Source organism: Ascaphus truei, chromosome 1, assembly GCF_040206685.1.
Source record: "Ascaphus truei isolate aAscTru1 chromosome 1, aAscTru1.hap1, whole genome shotgun sequence".
NCBI classification, from domain to species: Eukaryota; Metazoa; Chordata; class Amphibia; order Anura; family Ascaphidae; genus Ascaphus; species Ascaphus truei.
Window position 1 is genome coordinate 546,342,789 of NC_134483.1, and position 25,584 is coordinate 546,368,372.

Sequence of the window (25,584 nt, forward strand, 5' to 3'; positions counted from 1 at the left end):
TGTATCAGTTTACGCTCAATTCTCACAGTGCTGTGCACATCACAGTCCGATTTACCTTTCAAATTCGAGAGGGGATTTTCCAAAGCAGGCCTCTAAGGGTTGGGGGAGGGGGATGGTGTGATTACACGCAGGCGTACTGAGCGTTTGAAGCTGGGTTAGGGGTGGATTAATAACACAATGGCAATATGCAGAAGGTTAACGACCCATTAGTGAGAGGGGGTTGTCAGGATAGGGTGACTCAGACCATTGACGCTTGGCTAGGGAGGGATTAAAAACCCTGGAGGTGTGTGGCTGAAATAGTTAGCAGCAAGCACTGTAATTTCAAAAGGCAGTTCATTAATAATAATTTGATGAATAAACCCCCAAAGACAAGCCCCAAATACAGTACATAAAAAGCAAGTCACTTTAACTCCCTGTGCCCCATGCACCAAAAACAAACAGATTTTATACAGAGTACAGTATATATACTGTATACTGTATTATAAATTAATATTCATACAGTGTAAACGTCCATTTTTCAGGTATCTCCATGTTTTACAAATGTTTTGTAAAAGTTTATCCGAATTCAATGTGGCAGAAGAATTTAATAAAGGCTGCAGTACTGTATGTATTATTGTGTGTTGATGGTTATAATTGCTGTGCACTTGAAATGTTTGAACATTGTACAGTATTTGTAAATAAATGTTTTTGTACTGACTCCACAATAAAAGAACATGTTGAATTATCTCCCATTGTTTCCATTTGCTACTTTGACAGTGTAACAAATGTAGAGACTTACTGCACTGTTTTTTTACTGCCAGACCTCACAGCCACAAGATCCGCAACATTGTAAAATAAGAGCAATGAGCGCGCAATTGGCGTAGGAACTAGGGAAATTGGCGTGGGAACTAGGTCAATTGGCGTGGGAACTTCTGTTCTAGGGCACCTAGAAATAAAATTATTTTTGCCCCCAGATGTTAGGAACAAACTCACTTGACCCCAACAGGGTCCGAGCAGTAATGGCGGCGAGAAAGGGTCACGCCGGCGAGGAGGGTCCTAGCATTGAGCGTAATGGCGGACAAAGCTTTGAACCGGCTAAGTCAGAATGAGCAGAAACCTGGAACCCACAAGTTCGGTTCTGTTCAACCTAGAGGGCCCATATTCGGTCACCATGTAGTCCTAGTTGCGGCAGGATTGCATAGCAAATTGCGACCCTCTCGTGGCAACAGAACGGAGTCAGGGTCATGTTAAATTTCAGGTTTCTGCCATTGACTTGCATGGCAGAAAAAAAGCCACTTTGGTAATGTGCTTTTAAACTGTCTTCTAGTATCTCCGGTTCCGTGGGTCGTGCAAGGCTGATATTTTGCCACTATGGCAAGGGTCCTTCCGCATGAGGACCAGGTGACTTTCAACCCGCTCAGACCTACAGAACGGGTTATTTTACATTATATTCTCGCAATTGGCGTGGGAACTACTTAGGGCCTCGGTCAAGTTCACGGACAATTGGCGTGGGAACTTCTGTTTTAGGGCCCCTAGAAATAAAATTATTTTTGCCCCCAGATGTTAGGAACCCCCTCACTTCACCCCAACAGGGTCCGAGCATTTACAATACTGTACTTTAAAATAAATTAAATATGCAATTTTACTATTACTGCGGGTGCACATACTGTGTAGGTTGAACCGCGAAGGTATTAGACTTCAAACACAACAGCTCGCAAATGCCCCCATGTGTTTTTACACGGCATTGCAGTATTGCAGCCAGCGGGAATAAAATGCTTAAATCACAGCCGGGAAAATAACGCAATACACTCCGGGCGAAAACGATACAACACCTCACATCACCAAGATATACCCAAATTTGCGGAACTCGCTTCTGTACTTAGAATCTTTATGGTAAGACGGTAACTGGACAAAAGGTCTCAGGATGCAGTCTATGTAGGAACTGATTTTTTCGGTTAAATTCCCAATCCCAGATACGATGTGTCTGCCAGGTGGGGGTCTTTTATTTTTGTGTAATTTAGGAAGGCTTTAGAACGTGGCTGTTTTGGGGAATTTTACTACCATATAATCAAACTCCTTCTGACTAATTAGCTTCATATTCAGTCCCTTCTGCAGGATTATCATGAGATCTTTTTGGTACTGAATAGTAGGATCACTTTGTAAGATTTCCGCCTGCCTCGGACCTCTGCTTGTTACCTGACTTCGCTATCTGCCGCCTGCCTCTGATCTCTGCTTGTGACCCCTACTTCGCTCCCTGCTGTTCCTGCCACTGGGATCCACTTCAGCCGAAGTCCAATCCTTGACAGAATACTTACTGTGTCCTGCATGGAATAAGAATGGCCGCTCGCTTGGGCGGGCTCATATAGAGCCTGGCCACGCGCCCACAAAGCCTGGGAGCATGTGCCAATCAGCAGTCAGGTAGGGGGAGTTTTTTTCAGCCAGCGCGAGCAGGGAAAATTTCAGCGCGAGCAGGGTAAATTTAAAAAAACAAACACGTGTGCTGCTTGGGCCAATATTTACTCGCCCGAAGGTTAAATCCACTCGCCCCGGGCGTGTAAATGTAAATGTATATGATTGTCGAACACTGTATATATATATATATATATATATATATATATATATATAAATAAATAGAATCCAATGCACAGCCGGCACACCATTATATATATATATATATATATATATATATATATATATATATATATATATATATATATATATATATATATATATATATATATATTATAGAAAAAGAGAAAAGAAGCGCCCGATCCTTGTACAGTATAAAATCAGATAAACAAAGTTTTAATATCTCATGGACAAGACAAATGCACACTTACAATTTGTCTGATAAAATAAAGCATGTTATGGGACCTGCCCATGCACCCATAACATGCTTTATTTTATCAGACAAATTGTAAGTATGCATTTGTCTTGTCCATGAGATATTAAAACTTTGTTTATCTGATTTTATACAAGGATCAGGCGCTTCTTTTCTCTTTTTTTCTAATAGGTACTGTGGGAGTTCAGTGAGCCCAAGAAGAAGCAGCCTGGACCTTTTGCAAATCAACTTATCATGGACACATGTGGACTTAAGTATTTTTAATATTCACTGCATTTATGGGCTCATATTCGTGTATTGGGAATTTTTTTTCATTGCTTATCTTATGAACCCGTTTTTATATTTGCATTTTTTAGTTAAATCCCAGTGACACTCAGTGTCATTTCTACTCACAATCATTGGCAATATATCTTTTTTATTGCTTTTTTTTCATTTTTTATTCTATTTTTATATGTTTTGCACACTTTTTTTTGCTTTTATGTTTTTATTAAATAGTCATTTTTAGTTTTTCCTGCCAGAATACATTTAGTTATTTTCACAATACTGTTTATTGGGCATATCTGCCTGGTGCAATTACTTGCCACATCTGTCAGGGCTGCAGCAATTTAAGTGTAGTGTGTGAAGGGCGCTGTCTATATTTTCTGTCACACACACACATATATATATATATATATATATATATATATATATATATATATATATATATATATATATATATATACATACATACATACATACTGTACATGCATACATACATACATACTATAATACATAATATATATTATTGTGAAAGCGTAGAAATAAAATCAATTAGTCAAAGGTTCAAAGTATCAACGTGAGTTTATCTGCACCAAGGTACAAGAGAGAGAGAATTCAATAATGAACTCATGCCTCTGAAAACATATTGCTTGGTATCACATTTTTATACATTTCAAAATGAGTAATACGCCCCTTAAGGGGGCTGGCTTAGAGATAAAAAACAATATGATGACTTATACAAAAATCCTTATTAACACATAAATATGCTTCACATGCTATATTCTTATCCTATATATCACAGCAATGTGGGCCCCTTAACCTTCTGACTTAAGGAGTAACCCTGTTTAGTCCTCTGTGTGCACTGTATCTGTCAGATAACTGAACCTAAGGCCAAAATATCTAACTAAAAAAACATATTTTCTTATTATTAGTATTAGCATTGTTACTTGTACTGAAGCATTATTTCTTGTAATTATTACCATGTATGTTTTGTCATTTGGATGTAGCACTGGGCACCCCCTGTCGTTTGTTATATATATATATATACAATAGGGGACTGCACTTAGGTGTGAGATGATGACAAATAATAGAGTAAATAAAAAACAAATTAAACAACCGAGTTAAATATATCAATAGAATAAACGCTTACTGGTATTAAAACAAAATTAATAAAATATAAATAAAATGATAACAAATTTATAAAAAATGGTGCTGTGGAAACCTATACAAAAAATAATATTGAATAAAAACTAAATGAATTGTCCTTATGAGTCCATGGAGATATCAGTCCAATGTAAAAGGAAAAAAAGCACTGGTCAGGATTCAGGCAGCCATCTTGCAGGGGCACAACGACCTTCCCTCTCCACCTACATAGAAAAAAGAAAACAAAAAAGCGCCCGATCCTAGTGCATTACTGTGCAAAGGTGTATTTAATATTCCAAACAACGAAGATAAAATAGCAGTTTATGAGATAATACTCATGCTCCGAGTGTACAGCGAGAATCCGATCCTCTGATTCTCTGCTCCACTGCTCTGCAGCTCTGCAGCTCTGCAAATCCACCAGGTCTGCTCTGACCCTCGTGAGTCACCGTCCAGCAGGAACTCATGACAATGGGCTCTAAACGAACACTTCCCCTGGGAACACACCACCAGATGACCCTGGTTCCTGCCAGGGGAGGTGGGGGAAGCCGGAAACAGCGGAACAACTTGTGACGTTGCACGCTTGTTGTAGGAATATGCGGCAGGTCATGAACAGCACTAGGAGATGGACTCTAGGCATACTACTGGAAGAATATATACCTGGAGTCCAATAGGCTGCAGTATAAATTACTAGAAGAACAAGTGAAATCAATCAGCTAATGACCAATATATCTCAAAGTCTATAAATGCTTATATGAATAAATACCAGTGAAAAATATATTAACTATGTCACAAATGCATGATTAATTAAATGATGATAAATTATGAAAAAAAGAAAATATAATAAAAACATGTAAACAAAATAGTTTATAAAGATATATATATACATATACTAATGAGTTAATAGATTTCTCTGTTTTTACAGTGGATCTGAGGAATTTATATGGTCTATACCATAGAGACCTAATATATATAGATATATACATATATATTTATATATATATATATATATATATACACCATACGATACCGGTTGCAACACGACATCAAGGGACAGCACGCAGGTAAGTAAATCATAAATTTTCTATATATATATATATATATATATATATATATATATATATATGAGGTCTCTATGGTATAGACCATATAAATACCTCAGATCCACTGTAAAAACAGAGAAATCTATTAACTCATTAGTTAGTGTTGGCTTGAAGGAGGATGATAAAAAACGTAAAATAAATAAAAATATTTCATTGAAAAACATATGTATGAAATGGTTGAGAGGGGGAGTTGGGAAGGGGGGGGGGGGGAGGTGAAGAGTATATACTAAGTTATAATAATATGTGATAAAGGAATAATCCCCTATTTTGAGATAAAAGAAAGGTGGGATCTGCTCAAGATACATGACCCCACCTTAATAGTGTAAATTTCCATGAATAAAACCTATGCAGATCCTCATAATGGAGTGAATCCCCTGTGAGGGGAAATATATATATATATATATATATATTTATATATGTATTGTTGATAGAAATCAAACAGAAGAACAAAAAACAAAAAACAGCGAAGAACATCAGGGCAAAAGATGTAAAACCACAAGAAAAATACAAGAAGGATACAAACCGAACATGTATCCCAGGCCACTATTTACCCTAATTTGGCGAGACTGCACTATACAGCTAGTCACATCCCACCTACCATTGAAAGGAATATTAAATTTGGAGTGAAACTAAAATAGCAATATGATTATAATATAATAATTATAACCGACTCTGTAATATATATATATATATATTAATCTAAAGTGTAAATGAACTACTTATGCTGAATGATAATATAGGTGATGTGATGTGTATGTACATGATGAATGTAAATGAAACATAGTGAATATAGTGAAACTATTATAAACCTAATATTTGCGTGAAAAAGGGAGAGATGGAGAGGATAAAAAAATGCAATGAATGTATGTATAATACAAAAATGAACCATATGGGGTCGAACCCGAAGGGAACATGTCTGGCATGTTAAACCCAGACCTCCGTGTTCAACCCCCAAGTTGGGGGGGAACCGACGTGAAAAGAAACGGTTGGCTATGGAACTAGACAACAGTACTGATGTCAATACAGTCATTAAGACCCTCTGGACTGAGTGTATTTAATTCATATATCCAGTAAGTTTCTCTCAAACTTAAAAGCTTGTGCCTATCTCCACTCAAAAGTGTAGGATTAATTGCCTCAATACCCATAACTATCAGAGAAGATGGATCTTTATTGTGTTTGATTTCATAGTGTCGAGACAAACTGTGTGTATGCAATCCATGGATTATATTTCGTCGATGTTCTAAAAATCGCATGCAGCCAGCCCGTGTGATCCTGCCAATATATTGGACCCCACAGGGACACATAATGGCATACAGGCATACCCCGCATTAACGTACACAATGGGCCAGGAGCATGTATGTAAAGCGAAAATGTACTTAAAGTGAAGCACTACCTTTTTCCCACTTATCGATGCATGTACCGTACTGCAATCGTCATATACTGTACGTGCATAACTGATGTAAATAACGCATATGTAACAGGCACTATAGTCTCCCCGCTTGTGCACAGCTTCGGTACAGGTAGGGAGCCGGTATTGCAGTTCAGGACGTGCTGACAGGCGCAAGCGCGAGCTGCCGTTTGCCTATTGAGCGATATGTACTTACTCGCGAGTGTACTTAAAGTGAGTGTCCTTAAACCGGGGAATGCCTGTATACTATAAAATTAAACAAACAGTTAATGTGACCCTTCACTTTGTGTGTAGACCCATTCGAATGTGAGCTGATGGTACTAGATTTTTTTAGGTGTTTACACGTAAGACATCTCGAACGTTCACACACAAAATGACCATCATTAGATTGAATATTAGTGTTATGGCTGTTGTTGCTTTTTAATCTACTAGGTGCCACAATGGATTTTATATTTCTTGCCTTCTAGAAAACCACTGGTATCCTTGGAGGTAATTTTTTCCCTATAATCGGATCACTAAGTAATATCTCCCAATATTTATTGAGTATATTTTTTATTTTCAAAGAGGCGCAATTAAAGTGTGTGATAAAAAGTGGTGAACCCACATGATCATTTTTATTTGTTCGTCCATTACTTTTTTTAGAAAACGTGTTGTTTTTTGATTTCTCCAAAAGCGATAATATGTCTAACTGACCTATTTGTTTAAAGGTCTCTTGAATTGTATGATTATTGTAACTTTTTTGCCACAAATATATTGACCAGAGCATCCCCCTGGGCCAAGTAATCAGAGTCAAGAGAACAATTTCTCCTGACTCTAAGAAATTGGCAATTGACAATTGACGTTCTCCAGCCATTTTTTATAATGGTTACTAGCAAAATGCAAATAAGAATTTGTAGATACTGTTTTGAGAAATGTTTTTGTGACAATCTGATTGTCAGTGTTGACCATCAGTTCCAAATCCAGAAAGTTAATTTTACATATGTCTGTTTGAAACGTAAAACGTAAATCCATTTGATTGTCATTAAAGGACAATAAAATGTCCGTGTGCTCCTCCAAATCTCCATCCCTAATGAATAAAAGGTCATCTATGAAACGGCCATAGAACACCAAGCCTGCCCCCAATCTAGCATTCCCCCAAACATGGGTATCCTCCCATAGGCCCATGTATAGGTTAGCATAGCTGGGGGCGAACCGGGTTCCCATGGCCGTTCCACAGACCTGTAAAAATAATCATTTTTAAAATAATCTCAAACAAAAAATAATTGTGCTCTAAAATAAATGAAATAGAATTGAAAAGGAAATCTCTTTGTAAATGACTTAAATGATTTTCCTTCTCCAAAAAATGTTCTCTCACTGCTACTCCCTTAACGTGACTAATGCATGTATATAGGGAGGCCACATCACATGTGGCCCAGATGTATGTGGGTTTCCAGGGAATCCCTGAGATGGAGTCGATGACATGCAGCATGTCCCCAATATATGATCTTAATTTAACCACAAAAGGCTGAAGAAAATAATCTACATATTGGGACACGCTGGACGTCATCGACTCCAACCCAGAGACTATTGGTCTCCCTGGTGGATGTTCCATATCCTTATGCGCTTTCGGTATGTGATAAAACACAGGTGTTCTAGGATGACGTTAGAATAAAAATTCAAATTCTGATTTTGTAATTATCTCCCTATGTTGTGCCTCCAATAGAAAGATTTTTAGTCCTTTTTGATATGTATCCATGGGGTCCTGCTCCAAAAGTACATAAGTAGTGAATTCCCCCAAAAGACGATTGATTTCTGCCAAATACGTGTCCCTGTCCTGGAGGACTATCCCTCCCCCTTATCAGCTTGTCTGATAACTATTCCATTAAGTTCACTAAGTTCTTTTAAAGCCAGAAGTTCATTTTTATATAGATTTTTCTTTTTAGTATGGGCATACTCTGACAGAGGGTCTCAAAATCCTTCATGACTAGTGTATAGAATGTATCTATAAATCATCCCTTTGCTTGGTATGGAAAAAATGTGGATTTCAGAATAAAAGGTGAGTATTTGATGACTGTTACAGCAACGGCCCCTTTAATTCTCTGATATCTCCGATTTTTTGGGGTTTTATTTCCCGAATGCCACGCACTTCACTGCGTTCATGCCGCATTCATGTTGCATTCATGCCGGCATCACCCGCAGTTGATGTGTTTATTGATGTGTTTATTGATAATGGTTCGGATTTAGTTGGTTGAAATTCATCGCGTATCTGCCAGGTGGCAGATATTCATGAGTTGTAATGAGCATGCGCTTCAGTAATGTGTCGACATGCAGGTGTTTAAAAAAAATACCACAGTGGCCCATTGTAAATTGACCTTGGTACTGAAGAAGTTACAATAATGTATCAATTTAGGCTTCTCATATTAAAAAATACATGCGTAGTGTCTGGTGTTGTTTTATTATCCTGCGAGTCCTGACATGAGTGCACCACGGGGATCCGTGTTCCAAAAACCCGACATAATGTATGCTTATTTAATATGGGCCGCGATTAATGCAACAGATGATAAGATGGCAACAGTTGGTCAAATTTATCAGTATTTAATTGAAAACTGTGGCTTTTACAAATTTTCACCAGATGCTCATGTGTGGAAGCGTGCAATAAGCAAAAAGTTATGTATCGATCCGTGTTTTTTTAGTATTGATCTCACACACAGTGTTAAAGGAGGGTATTGGTGTGTAGCACCAGATTTTTCCCGTATCTTTGATCATGGAGACTTCAAAAGATGAAAGGTCATGTTAAAACAAACTAATAAATGTCAGTCGCAGGCAAGCAATGCGCCAGCGCCACCACCGGCTTCCAATAACGGTCCGACCGTCAGTGAAAACCTGGTGACCAGCAACCCTTGCTGTCTATCCCCGCCCGGATACCTGCAGCCTGAGCCAGATTTCGCGTACAGATTCCAGCAAGATTGCATGTACCAAAGCGATTTCCAGCCTCATCAGCTGACTACAGGTGTAGTAGTCCCGCTGTCACCTGTCAACTGCGTGTATAATCAAGAATACTGGACTGGCAGTGGCTCGGCGCCAGCTGATTGGCAAAGTCTATGGTGAGTAATGTTGCCGTTTTTTATTCTGTTTTTGAAATATCAATATCAATCCACAGTCAAGCGGTTCTCCTGTAAGCAACATCATTGGCTGAGCAGCTTCTACAGTAGATACTAAACAATTGGTAGAAAGCTTGGCGCATGCGCATTGGAATCTTCTTGAAATGCATTTGCGTCATCATATCGACAGTAGGCGCATGCGCATGTGAACAGGAGACGCCCCCGATAAAAAATATTTGTGGGACTTACTGTGGGGACTTCTTTAGGGGATTGACTGACCATTACAGTAAAACTTGTACTTTTGTTTTTCCTCAGAAAAGAAAACTTTATCATCTCATGCGGAAAACGCAAATGGAGGGATTTCGATGGATAATATCGCTTTATGTAAAAAAACACGTACCGGAGTCAACAGTTTAGTGGCCGTTGTTATTGATTAGGATAGAATACTGTAACTGAGAGCTTCATAGAAAACCTGAAACAGTATGCTGTTGTTTTCAGGCCGTATACAATACTTGTATATATATACTGTATAATAAACCCGAAAAATAAAAAGTATGCATTTATTCTACATGTATTCCAGTACATATGTGTATTCTATACCCGTACAGCATGTATTGTTTTAATACTCTTGTGATGTACTGAGCATGCCTACAGTATACAGTACAGTACTGTACAGTATGCCTGAACAGTACTGTACGGTATGTTCTAGAAACAGTGTATTTTGTTACAGTATAAAAGGAGACAATGGAACAATTTAAAACAAATCAACATTTTCTTTTATTGGTGGAGTAAGTACAAAAACATTTATTTACAAATACAATTTAAAAACATTTAAAGTGTACAGCAATTCAAAACATTTACACGTTTATGGTGTACTGCTAGTAAAAACATTTATGTACAGAAAGTCAAAACATTTACAGTAGGATGGTGTACAGTACAGTAAGTCAGGCCTGCACAACTCCAGTCCTCGAGGGCCGCAAACAGGCCCGGTTTTCAGGGTATCCTGAAAACCGGGCCTATTTGCGGCCCTCGAGGACTAGAGTTGTGCAGGTCTTGTGTAAGTAAAAAAAAATCTTTATTAATAACTTTTAAAACACGCAACATCTCCATTATTAAAGTACAGAAAGTCAAAACATTTACAGCACAACAGTATGGTGTTAGTAAAAAAAATTATTTATTAATAACATTTAAAACACGCAACATCTCCTTTATTAAAGTACACAAAGTCAAAACATTTACAGCACAACAGTATGGTGTTAGTAAAAAAAATCATTATTAATAACATTTAAAACACGCAACATTTCCTTTATTAAAGTACAGAAAGTCAAAACATTTACAGCACAACAGTATGGAGTTAGTTAAAAAAAATCTTTATTAATAACATTTAAAACACGCAACATCTCCTTTATTAAAGTAAAGAAAGGCAAAATATTTACAGCACAAGAGTATGGCATTAGTAAAAAAAATTCTTTATTAATAAAATTTAAAACAATGATGGTGTGCTGAACAGCAAGTCAGGCCTGCACAACTCCAGTCCTCGAGGGCCGCAAACAGGCCCGGTTTTCAGGATTGAAAACGGGTCTTTTTGCGGCCCTCGAGGACAGGAGTTGTGCAGGTCTTGTGTAAGTAAAAACATTTCTTTATTAATACAAGTTAAAATAAGCAACAAGTCAAAAAATAAACAACATTTTAACTGTCACGCAAATTCGATCCCCACCAGATTGTCCTTCCAGGGCCGATGCCTTGAATGACGCAAAATGCCATTAATGGCAATTCTCACGATTTTCATTACAGGATCTGTAATTGAAAAATAGCGCCGCAATTCCTCCACAATAGTCCTTTTTAAATTTCAGGAAGAGCCCTTTTTCGCGATGTCCTTCGTAGTTTACATTGTTGGCCCACCCACAGTACACCAAGTAGGACACGTGGTGCTTAAAAATTAACATGGCATACTTCTGGGTTAAACCAGCACTCATCACCCTATACTTCTCCCTGAGTGGATTGGGCAGCTCGCGCAGGATGATGTTGGGCACCGTATCGATGCAAGCGTATGTGGGTTAGATTCTGGGAGCGGGTGTTCTTCTGGGAGCGGGTGTACTTGTGGTGTCGGGCGAGGGTAGGTTGTCTGGGAGGATGCTTTCCTCCTGTCTTGGTCGCCGTGTTGTCTCCTGGCGTGGTCTTGATGGGGTTGTCATGTCATCCTCGTCAACGGCATACATGTACACATATTCTTCTGGTGGAGGGGGTGCACTTGGTGATAGAAGGAGGTCAAAGGTCCCATTCATTACATCCATGCCACCCTCCTGCTCCGGCATCGGAGATACAGGGGCATGGACTCCAAGCAAATTATGTATCCCTGCTATGTCAGTCTCGATCTTCTCCATCCGTTAATCCATCTTCTCCATCCGTTGATACATCTTCTCCATCCGTTGATCCATCTTCTCCATCCGTTGATCCAACTTCTCCATCCGTTGATCCATATTTAGTATTGTCTCTAAAAGAAGATCTATCTTTACCAGCATAGTAGAGTTCCCTGGGATATCGACACTTAACCCATTCAACATGCGGTCTAACAAGCTGGATCTTGTGCATGGGGTGCTGTGGACATCTGAGTGGATAAGTGCTATGGAGGATGAGATGGGGGTTCCCTGGAGAGAAGCGGCAGCATCGTCGAAGAAGGATAGAGGAGATGACCTGTGGATTTCCGAGAGAGAAGCGGCAGCGTCGTCAAAGATGGTTGGAGAAAGTGACCTGTGGATTTCCGGGAGACTAGCGGCAGCGTCGTCGAAGAGTAGTGGAGAAGATGGGCTGTGGGTTTCTGGGAGAGCAGCGGCAGCGTCGTGGATGAGTAGTGGAGAAGATGGGTTGTGGATTTCCGGGAGAGCAACGGCAGAGTCGTCGAAGCGTAATCGAGGAAGTGGCCTGGTGGTTCGATGGGTTGGCTGCCATTTTTTTTGCTTTGAGTGTACATCACCGAATTTCTTCTTGACATAATAAGGCTTACGTGTATTTAAACCCTTAGCCTTTGGGGTCAGCAGAAGGTTTTCTTTATTAGCCTCAGCCTTTCGCTTTGGCGTTGGCTTGGAAATGGCTCCCGCCTTTCGCTTTTTCTGCATGACAGGCACGGCAGAAGCGAGTGGGTTCTTGCGTCCGTAGAATCGGGGTTGATCCATGGAAGCAGATGGCACAATGCAGTATCTGGACAAGGGAAAGTTCAGATACAGATCATCGAGTGGTGTGCTATGCAAAGTGTGTAACCTTTTATGAATGGCAACGAGGTACAGTTGTTTAAAGTGGGCCTACTCTAATGTGAGTCATTAACGTATAATTACACCATCCATTTTGTGGATTCACTGCACATTGAATACACATCGACTAAACATCGAATATACTTTCTTGTGCTTGTATTTCTTTCTACTCGCAGCTATGCCTGTTAAAAAGATTTCAAAGGATCTTAGCATGAGAATTAAGGAGATGTACACGAGCGGACAACGAATTGCAGATATCCAACGCTGGTTAGCTGCTTTTGGCCTCGTTGTTCCATCAACCACCGTGTGCTATCATGCACACGGAAAAACCAAACAACGCACAAGGACACCAAACGGTAACTAACGTGTATATATATTGATATAACTATATAATAAAGTATATCTATTATTGTTTATATTGCTGCATATTAATAGAACTATATAGCATAGATCTATCTAATTTTATAGTTAATTCGGTATATTTATATAACTACTGTATATAATACAGTATATCTATTATTGTTTATATTGCCGCATATTAATATAACTATATAGTATAGATCTATCTAATATTATAGTTATTTCTGCATATTTATATAACTACCAGCTGATATACCCGGCGTTGCCCGTGATGTAATGTTCTGGCTCCCCATCCTCCCAACTCCCTTCCACCCCTCTTCACAGCTGTTCAGGCTTTCTCTCCTTCTCTCCTGACTCCCCCCCGCCTCTCTCCTTACTCCCTCCCCCCCCTCTCTCCTGACTCCCTCTCTCCTGACTACCTCTCTCCCCCCTCTCTCCTGACTCCCTCTCTCCCCTCTCTCCTGACTCCCTCTCTCCTCCCCTCTCTCATGACTCCCTCTCTCCCCCCTCTCTCCTGACTCCCTTTCTCCCCCCTCTCTCCTGACTCTCTCCCTCACCCTCTCTCCTGACTCCCTCCCCGCCTCTCTCCTGACTCCCTCCCCCCCTCTCTCCTGACTCCCTCTCTCCCGACTACCTCTCTCCCCCCTCTCTCCTGACTCCCTCTCTCCCCTCTCTCCTGACTCCCTCTCTCCTCCCATCTCTCATGACTCCCTCTCTCCCCCCTCTCTCCTGACTCCCTCTCTCCCCCCTCTCTCCTGACTCCCTTTCTCCCCCCTCTCTCCTGACTCTCTCCCTCACCCTCTCTCCTGACTCCCTCCCCCCCTCTCTCCTGACTGACCCCCCCCTCTCTCCTGACTGGCTCGACCCCTTCTCTCCTGACTGACTCCCCCCCCTCTCTCCTGACTGACTCACCCCACCTCTCTCCTGACTGACTTCCTGTCATGGTAGCTTGAGACAGGCTTTAATTTACACCAAAACTATATATAAATATATATACACTGGCGACACACTTTATTCGAGCTCGGCTAGTCCCACGAATTCGGGTATACCCGGGTGTATTGAGGTTTGTGACTGTTTTCTGCCCGAGTGCATTGGGTTATTTTCAAGGCATGGATTGAAGCATTTTATTCCCGCTGGCTGCAATACTGCACAGTATATATATATATACTGCATTACAATTCATGAATTTATGCCATCTGGTAGACACGCGAAGCATTGCAGCCTATTAAATCCTAATCATTATCATTTAACAGATCAGCCGCCCATCAGCCAGGCATGAACCCAGGCTGGGAAGGCAAATGCAACGGGGCTTGTCAGAGGTGAGGAGCGGCGCATTCCAGGTATCTGCCAGGTACATACTGGGTATTTGCTCGAATAAAGTGTGTCGGTGCAGTATACCTGGGTTTGAACTGGGACGAGACTTAGATATGATAAATATAATGTATTCCTTTATAAAGGTGAACACAACACAACAGATATGTACAAATAACAGGCAAAATATAGACACTTACGTAAAATGGAAATGATGAAGCAGTCACAGCTGGACTGGCAGTTCATACAGCACTCCTCATAGTCATCAAGACACCCAGAAGCATGAAAAGACCTCTGGCAGGAAGACAGTGCATAGCGTTTCTCTCAGCAAACAAGATGGTATAGAACAGACTGAACACTTGAAGAACTTGCAAAACATGAACCACATGGGTAAAGGGTGGCTTTGACTTATATACTATGTCAAACTCATCTCTTTAACCCTAGGTGCCGCGACGGCTAGCAAAAAGTCTTTGAAGCTCTTTTGGCTTCCATTGAAGTGTGAATTACCACATTTACAAAAACATCCACTTCCCTTGGTCCCTAGGCCAAGCATAAACAATTAGCAATTTGGTCTTTGATGACCAGGCTGTGTAAATTCTAGCCTTTCCTGCTCATCACAACAGGGGTTCCTCAGAACTCAACCAAAATTTCATATTTACTGCAAATCATTGCCTATCTCCCGTTCCGTAATACCTACAAGCAGAGGAGACCTATTAATACATTCCGTCCCACCTGACGCTCGCAGAGAGACCCAACATTACAGTGTAATATGAAAATTAATAGAGATATTAATATCTGGCATTTAGCAGCAGTTACATATACAGTGTTTAGATTCAAAAAGATATGCTAAATCCCACGAATACAAATATGTAGCTCTTAGCCTGTTCCGCCAAGGACATCTCATAATATTCTTATATTTAATAAAATTACTCATTTTGATTTTCTGCTGGGGGTAGCCCCACCCTGGCCCATCAATAAAACCTTTTGAAGTAGGCTTGTAGCTTCTCGCATAAACAATTAGGTCATTACCTGTTGATCACTCCTGGGTCTTGCATAGCAATTCCCCTGTGTAGCCAGGCTAAATTCTAGCAGGATGTCCTATTTAGCATCCAACTGGCCAATTCACACCTCTTTTTTGGATATGCACTTCCAGAGAGGAAGCTTGCATATCAAATGTGAATAGACTCATGAGTCAAACCAGTTGGTCCTGGTACGCATTACAAAGGCAGGCAGAGGTAGTTAGCATTTGGCCTGTACATTATAAGACTGCAAAAAGTCACTTTATCAAAAATATATGTTCCTCTTATGACAAAGTTATATTTTTAATATGTGTGTACTTGGGGGGTGACCCGGAGGCTGTACCCCAAGGCTCAGGGTCCTGGCTTACTCTGTTACCAAATTACCAGTTTTCATGTAACTGTTTATTCAGCACTGCATATAAGATTAACCCCTTAAGTCCCAGTGGGTGGGTTATGCAGACACTGACCCAGCAACAATACATTTTACACAGGGGAATAAGCATGTTCATGTTATAACAAGGGTTAAATCACATTTCTGGACCTCAGCCCAGTTAACCCCTTGTCTCCCAGGCGAGGTTAGAGGGGGGCCCTTGGGGAGTAACCCCGTTAATCCCAGGCCAAACCCTCACTATCGTCACACTCCCCCCTCTCTCCTGACTGACTTCCCCCTCTCTTTTGACTGACTCCACCCCCCCTCTCTCCTGAGTGAATATCACCCCCCGCCTGTCCACTGTGTGCCGCCATCTTACCGGAGGCAGCTGCAGGAGGAAGGGGGTCCTTCCGGAGGCTGCCTGCCCACTGCCTGTCCCCCCGCCGGGGAGGGAGGGAAGTGAGCACCGGGGAGGGAGGGAAGTGAGCGCCGGGGAGGGAGGGAAGTGAGCGCCGGGGAGTGAGAGAAGTGAGCACTGGGGAGGGAGAGAAGTGAGCACCGGAATGGGAGGGAAGTGAGCATTGGCGGCTGGGGCAGGAGGGCCACGCCGCGCTTCCCCTCCATCCGGGAGCCGGTGCAGGGCGGCGCACGTGAGGGTGAGTGTGATGGGGGGGAGAGGAGAGTGTGTGTTTGTGTGTGTGTGTCTGGCCGAGGGGGAAGAGAGTGGCAGTTGGGTGACGTCATAGAGCCACCAATCTGATTGGCCAGAGGCTGAGGACCAATCAGATTCACCGCATCTAGCACTAACCTTTCGAATTTATATATTAAGATATAATACAGTATATCTATATATTATTGTTTACAGTAAATTAGGTGCTGTACTTGCGGCCTACTGCACTGTAACTTACAGGATTGTTGTTTTTCTTTACACTGTAGGGATACAACTCTTCCGGTCGACAAAATAAGTGAAGAGAATGATGAGAAGAGTGCCTTAAGGGTCAAAGACTCTCTGCTGAAAAATCACAATCTCACTGTATCCGAGACCAGCATAAAGAAGATGAGATGCAGAATTGGATGGAAATATGGACGTGTGAGGTTAGTACTGGACAGTACAGGAGGTTAAAGTGTTGTTTAAGAAACTGTACTGTACCTATAAAATTATTCCTTGTCATTACAGAGCGTACCCTATTATAAGGGACATTAACAAGATCAAGAGAGTGGTCCAAGCCAAGGCATGGATCAACAGTGGAGAAACTTTCCAGGATTGCATCTTCACTGACGAGTCTACTGTATCGCTGGAGAGATTTGCCACCTTTGCATTCCACAAAAAAGGTTGCATATCTATGATGCCGCACCCAAAACACCTAGTGAAGATGCATGTGTGGGGTGCCATCTCTAGGCGTGGACCAGGATGCATTGTCATCTTTGAAGGTAAAATAAGTCACACGCTTTTGCCTTATGCACTGTACTGTACTAGTGGGTAGTTTTTTGAGCACTTATCTTTTCTTGTTATAGGAATCATGAATAAAGCTTTTTTTCCAAGAGCAAATTGAGCCTGAGATTGTGGAATACATCACACGTGAGTTCCCAGATGGTCACCGTCTCTACCAGGACAACGATCCGAAGCACACCGCGTCAACAGCGCATATTCTTGAGCGTGGTATAAACTGAGTGAAGACGCCAGCGGAGTAAGTGCGGTAACCATGTCTCATTTTTTCCCACTGTTTTTACTGTGTATCTCTTTAACTTATTGTCCTTTTTTTCCCCCTCCAATGACAGATCGCCAGATTTCAATCCTATCTAAATGGTCTGGCATCAGCTGAAGGATCATATCCGAAAAGTCGTGAAACCCTCCAAAAAGGATGAGTTGGCGCAAGGCATAATGAGTTTTTGGAACAATGTAATCACCGTGGAACGATGCAATAAATATATTGACCATATTGCGACTGTGTTTCCCATTGTGATCGAGCGTAATAGGCAAGCATCAGGAAGGTAGTATGGTATAGTACTGTACTGTAGTATGGTAAGTACATGCACACCAAGTACAGTATTATACAGGTAAGTATGGCACAGATTTTTCCTTTCCTGAGAGAGCAGCACTAGCCATCTGGTTACAAAGTATTTAACAGTAGTTACAGTATACAGTAGTTACAGTATAGACTACTTTGACAGTACTAACTGCCTACTGTAGTCCAATATGGAGTAGCTATACAGTACACAATGCCATAAAACAGTATGCCCATAATTGCACAATTTTTTTCTTTTCTTGTCTTTTCAGAGAAAAAAGGATAGACAGCGGGAGGGGGGTATAATGGGTATCGATAAGGGGGAAGGATAGTCCTCCAGGCCAGGGACACATATGTGGCAGAAGCCAATCGTCTTTTGGGGGAATACACTACTTACTGCACCGACACACTTTATTCGAGCAAATACCCGGTATGTACCTGGCAGATACCTGGAATGCGCCGCTCCTCACCTCTAACAAGCCCCGTTGCATTTGCCTTCCCAGCCTGGGTTCATGCCTGGCTGATGGGCGGCTGATCTGTTAAATGATAATGATTAGGATTTAATAGGCTGCAATGCTTCGCGTGTCTACCAGATGGCATAAATTCATGAATTGTAATGCAGTATATATATATGTACTGTGCAGTATTGCAGCCAGCGGGAATAAAATGCTTCAATCCCTGCCTGGAAAATACCTCAATGCACTCGGGCAGAAAACAGTCACAAACCTCAATACACCCGGGTATACCCGAATTCGTGGGACTAGCCGAGCTCGAATAAAGTGTGTCGCCAGTGTATGTACTTTTGGAGCAGGACCCCATGGATGCATATCAAAAAGGACTAAAGAGCTTTCTATTGGAGGCACAACATAGGGAGATAATTACAAAATCAGAATTTGAATTTTTATTCTAACGTCATCCTAGAACACCTGTGTTTTATCACATACCGAAAGCGCATAAGGATATGGAACATCCACCAGGGAGACCAATAGTCTCTGGGTTGGAGTCGATGACGTCCAGCGTGTCCCAATATGTAGATTATTTTCTTCAGCCTTTTGTGGTTAAATTAAGATCATATATTGGGGACATGCTGCATGTCATCGACTCCATCTCAGGGATTCCCTGGAAACCCACATACTTCTGGGCCACATGTGATGTGGCCTCCCTATATACATCCATTAGTCACGTTAAGGGAGTAGCAGTGAGAGAAAAATTTTTGGAGAAGGAAAATCATTTAAGTCATTTACAAAGAGATTTCCTTTTCAATTCTATTTCATTTATTTTAGAGCACAATAATTTTTTGTTTGAGAGTGATTATTTTTACAGGTCTGTGGAACAGCCATGGGCAGCCGGTTTGCCCCCAGCTATGCTAACCTATACATGGGTCTATGGGAGGATACCCATGTTTGAGGAAATCCTAGGCTGGGGGCGGTGTTGGTGATCAATGGCCGTTTCATAGACGACCTTTTATTCATTTGGGATGGAGATATGGAGGAGCTCACAGACATTTTATTGTCCTTTAATGACAATCAAAGGGATATATGTTTTACGTTTGAAACAGACATACTGCACCGACACACTTTATTCGAGCAAATACCCAGTATGTACCTGGCAGATACCTGGAATGCGCCGCTCCTCACCTCTGACAAGCCCCGTTGCGTTTGCCTTCCCAGCCTGGGTTCATGCCTGGCTGACGGGCGGCTGATCTGTTAAATGATAATGATTAGGATTTAATAGGCTGCAATGCTTCGCGTGTCTACCAGATGGCATAAATTCATGAATTGTAATGCAGTATATATATATATATACTGTGCAGTATTGCAGCCAGCGGGAATAAAATGCTTCAATCCCTGCCTCGAAAATAACTCAAATCCACTCGGGCAGAAAACAGTCACAAACCTCAATACACCAGGGTACATCCGAATTCGTGGGACTAGCCGAGCTCGAATAAAGTGTGTCGCCAGTGTATGTAAAATAAACTATCTGGATTTGGAACCTATGGTCAACAATGACAATCAGATTGTCAAAAAAACATTTTTCAAAACAGTATTCACAAATTCTTATTTACATTTTGCTAGTAACCATTATAAAAAATGGCTGGAGAAAGTCCCCAGGGGCCAATTTCTTAGAGTCAGGATAAATTGTTCTCTTGACTCTGATTACTTGGCCCAGGGGGATGCTCTGGTCAATATATTTGTGGCAAAAAAGTTACAATAATCATATAATTCAAGAGACCTTTAAACAAGTGGGTCAGTTAGACAGATTATCGCTTTTGGAGAAATCAAAAAACAACACGTTTTCTAAAAAAAGTAATGGACGAACAAATAAAAATGATCATGTGGGTTCACCACTTTTTATCACACACTTTAATTGCGCCTCTTTGAAAATAAAAAATATACTCAATAAATATTGGGAGATATTACTTAGTGATCCGATTATAGGGAAAAAAATTACCTCCAAGGATACCAGTGGTTTTCCAGAAGGCAAGAAATATAAAATCTATTGTGGCACCTAGTAGATTAAAAAGCAACAACAGCCATAACACTAATATTCAATCTAATGATGGTCATTTTGTGTGTGAACGTTCGAGATGTCTTACGTGTAAACACCTAAAAAAATCTAGTACCATCAGCTCACATTCGAATGGGTCTACACACAAAGTGAAGGGTCACATTAACTGTTTGTCTACTTTTATAGTATATGCCATTATGTGTCCCTGTGGGGTTCAATATATTGGAAGGACCACACGGGCTCTATGCATGCGATTTTTAGAACATCGACGAAATATAATCCATGGATTGCATACACACAGTTTGTCTCGACACTATAAAATCAAACACAATAAAGATCCATCTTCTCTGATAGTTATGGGTATTGAGGCAATTAATCCTACACTTTTGAGTGGAGATAGGCACAAGCTTTTAAGTTTGAGAGAAACTTACTGGATATATGAATAAAATACACTCAGTCCAGAGGGTCTTAATGACTGTATTGACATCAGTACTGTTGTCTATCTCCAAAGCCAACTGTTTCTTTTCACGTCGGTTCTCCCCCACCTTGGAGGTTGAACACGGAGGTCTGGGTTCAACATGCCAGACATGTTCCCTTCGGGTTCGACCCCATATGGTTCATTTTTGTATTATATACATTACATGCATCTTGTTATCCTCGCCATCTCTCCCTTTTTCACGCAAATATTGGGTTTATAATAGTTTCACTATATTCACTATGATTCACTTACATTCATCATGTACATACACATCACATCACCTATATTATCATTCAGCACAAGTAGTTCATTTACATTTTAGATTAATATATATATAGTACAGAGTTGGTTATAATTATTTTATTATAATCATATTGCTATCTTAGTTTCACTCCAAATTTAATATTCCTTTCAATGGTAGGTGGGATGTGACTAGCTGTATAGTGCAGTCTCGTCAAATTAGGATACATGGTGACCTGGGATACATGTCTGGTTTGTATCCTTCTTGTATATTTCTCGTGGTTTTACATCTTTTGTACTGATGTTCTTCGCTGTCTTTTGTTTTTTGTTCTTCTGCTTGATTTCTATCAACAATACATATATATATTTTATTTATTTTTTTCCGCTCACAGGGGATTCACTCCATTATGAGGATCTCCATAGGTTTTATTCATGGGAATATACACTATTAAGGTGCGTTCATGTATCTTGAGCAGATCCCACCTTTATTTTATCTCAAAATAGGGGATTATTCCTTTATCACATATTATTATAACTTAGTATATACTCTTCCCCTTCCCCCCCCTTCCCAACTCCCCCCCTCATCCAATTCATGTACATTTGTTTTTTCATTTAAATATTTTGATTTATTTTACGTTTATTATCATTATCATTCTCCTTCAAGCCAACACTAACTAATGAGTTAATAGATTTCTCTGTTTTTACAGTGGATCTGAGGTATTTATATGGTCTATACCATAGAGACCTCAAATATATATATATATTATATATATATATAATATATATATATATATATATATATATATATATATTATATATATATATAGATAGGTTCCTTACCGAGTAGATCCAGGATCCCAAGATCACGAGGCAAGAAGGAGACAGCACACTCAAAGGTACAAAAAGCAGCGTGTATTCAGTAGAAAAACCGGCACATAAACCCGACGTTTCGGTCCTTGACACAGGACCTGTGTCAAGGACCGAAACGTCGGGTTTATGTGCCGGTTTTTCTACTGAGTACACGCTGCTTTTTGTACCTTTGAGTGTGCTGTCTCCTTCTTGCCTCGTGATCTTGGGATCCTGGATCTACTCGGTAAGGAACCTATCTATACATTACCTGTATGGGACAAGCACCTTTTTACCACATATGTGTGTGCCATCTGTTTATTTATATATATATATATATATATATATATATATATATATATATATATATATATATATATATATATCTTTATATACTATTTTGTTTACATGTTTTTATTATATTTTATTTTTAAAATAATTTATCAACATTTAATTAATCATGCATTTATGACTTAGTTAATATATTTTTCACTGGTATTTATTCATAGAAGCATTTATAGATTTTGAGATATATTGGTCATTAGCTTATTGATTTCACTTGTTCTTCTAGTAATTTATACTGCAGCCTATTGGACTCCAGGTATATATGCTTCCAGTAGCATGCCTGGCATCTATCCCCTGATAAAATCAGCTTGTCTGAAGAAACGCATAGGGCTAGGTGTGCTGTGGAAATCCTAGTGCTGTTCGTGACCTGCTGCATATTCCTACAACAATTGTGCAACGTCACAAGCTGTTCCGCTGTATCCGACTTCCCCCACTTCCCCCGGCGGGAACCAGGGTCATCTGGTGGTGTGTTCCCGGGGGAAGTGTTCGTGTAGAGCCCATTGTCGTGAGTTCCTGCTGGACTGTGACTCATGAGGGTCAGAGCGGACCTGGTGGAGTTGCAGAGCTGCGGTGCAGTGGAGCAGAGGAGCAGATTCTCGCTGTACACTCAGATCATGACTATTATCTCATAAACTGCTGATTTATCTTCGTTGTTTCTGAGTTCTATGTATGAGTTTTTTTGGAATATTAAATACACCGTTGCACAGTAATGCACTAGGATTGGGCGCTTTTTTCTTTTTTTTCATTATATATATATAGTTTGCATATAAATTTATGTTATGTTTCTCTTTTTTTTGTAATTTTTGCAGATAGTGAAAATTGCCTAAAATGCCCAGATGGAGAATGGCCCAATGAGAAGAAGGATCGGTGTATTCCCAGACTGATTGAATTTCTATCTTACATCCATGATATCATTGCCATAGTCTTTTCATCTGTCTCGGTTCTCCTGTGTCTTATAACTGCACTGATATTGGGAGTTTTTATTAAATTCCAGGACACTCCCATTGTCAAAGCTAATAGTCAGAGTCTCAGCTTCATTCTCCTTGTCTCCATCATGCTGAGCTTCCTCTGTGTGTTCTTGTTCCTTGGTCGTCCTGTGGATATAACCTGCATGCTGCGTCAAACCTCTTTTGGAATTATCTTCTCCGTAGCTGTCTCTTCTGTGCTGGCCAAGACTATCATGGTTTGCATTGCTTTTAAAGCCACCAAACCTGGAAATATATGGAGAAAATGGATGGGAGTCAAACTGCCCAGTTCAATTGTCTTTTTGTGCTCATCCATTCAAGTCACAATTTGCATTAGTTGGTTGTCTATTTCTCCCCCATTTCAGGAGCTCAACATGCACTCTGATCCTGGAAAGATCATCATTCAATGTAATGAAGGCTCAGATATTGCCTTTTACTTAGTTCTGGGTTTTATGGGGATTCTGGCAGGTGTGAGCTTTATTATAGCTTTCTTTGCTAGGAATTTACCTGACAGTTTTAATGAGGCCAAGTACATCACCTTCAGCATGCTGGTATTTTGCAGTGTTTGGATTGCAATGATCCCAGCTTATCTGAGCACCAAAGGTAAAAATATGGTGTCTGTAGAGATTTTTGCCATATTGACTTCAAGTGCTGGACTCTTAGGCTGTATATTTATTCCAAAATGCTACATCATTTTGTTTAGACCTGAGATGAACACAAAAACACATATGCTTGGTAAGAGAAATGGATAATCTTGTATATACAGTAGATCTACAAACCTGACCACATTTGTTCAAACTTTGTGAAAAGAAAAGTTCTAAAAACTTTGCAAGAGATTTTTATAACCTTACAAGTTGTAAATTGACGAAAACAAAAGTGCAATCTTTACATTTCTGATAACGTTTCTAATTTGTCATTAAACTTTGAATTTCACCAGAGAATAAATATCTATGAAATGTTATTGATATGAAAGAGAGTCTCAGTCTCTCAGTGTCTCTCAGTGTCTCTCTCAGTCTCTCGCTCAGTCTCAGTCTCTCTCTCTCTCTCAGTCTCTCTCTCTCTCTCTCTCTCTCTCTCTCTCTCTCTCAGTCTCTCTCTCAGTCTCTCTCCTAGTCTCTCTCTCAGTCTCAGTCTCTCTCTCAGTCTCAGTCTTTCTCTCAGTCTCAATCTCTCTCTCAGTCTCTCTCTCAGTCTCAGTCTCAGTCTCTCTCTCAGTCTAAGTCTCTCTCTCAGTCTCTCTCTGTCTCAGTCTCTCTCTCAGTCTCAGTCTCTCTCTCAGTCTCAGTCTCTCTATGTCTCTCAGTCTCAGTCTCTCTCTCAGTCCCAGTCTCTCTCTCAGTCTCTCTCTCAGTCTCTCTCTCAGTCTCAGTCTCTCTCTCACTCTCTCTCTCTCTCGCTCTCTCATCACATTGTGAATAAAATGTGCTTTTTGGATACTGATGAAGTAATATTATATTAACATAGACCTTTTATCTGTGCTTTAATAAACAAATAACACTGATTATGAGTGAAACTGCTTTTTTCCCCACCATAGATAAAAATGTATAAACATTAGGCTATAATACTGCGGTAAAAAGAGAGAATTATAATGAATAATGGCTATTATTACATCCCCATAAATAAAAGGCTTATTCTGGCCCCATTATCCACTCCAGAAGGTAAGCCTGGGTGTCCGGTAGGGTGATTGAGTGGAGCTGGAGATCCTTTTAGTCAGTCTCGCAATCAGGTGTGTGATGTGAGAGTAGCCAGCCTTCATAAAAAAGGTTAAGCATGGCTTGTTACCCCTACAAAATGTGGGTCCCTGTAGGCGGACACTCACAGAGGTATGCAAGGGAGACTGGTTATGGTGAAATTAAATAAGGCTTTTATTGCGCCTGTTTCCTTAACATCAGGAAACCAACAAGGGGTAAACAAAGCTTCAATTCACTTAGGAGTATTTCTAGTGAAATCCTATGCAGTCCACAACTCCCTTTAGATAACTATGTCTCCCAGCCCCCAGACATATATCATGAAAAGAACAGATAAAAAAAAAGTCTTATAAATTAAAGTCTTATCTGTTCCTTGTGGTTTGGAGGGAA

The 25,584-nt window shown here is 40.3% G+C and overlaps 1 protein-coding gene across 1 annotated transcript in view; it reads left to right on the forward strand.

Moving 5' to 3' along the window:
• The window catches only part of LOC142465292 (vomeronasal type-2 receptor 26-like), a 166,319-nt gene extending 141,814 nt beyond the window's left edge, over window positions 1-24,505 (forward strand). Inside the window, exon 7 of the mRNA XM_075569338.1 lies at window positions 23,351-24,505. Coding sequence (XP_075425453.1) covers window positions 23,351-24,258 — 908 coding nt within the window. The 3' untranslated portion in view covers window positions 24,259-24,505. The remainder of the gene's footprint in view (window positions 1-23,350) is intronic.
• Window positions 24,506-25,584: the final 1,079 nt, after the last annotated feature.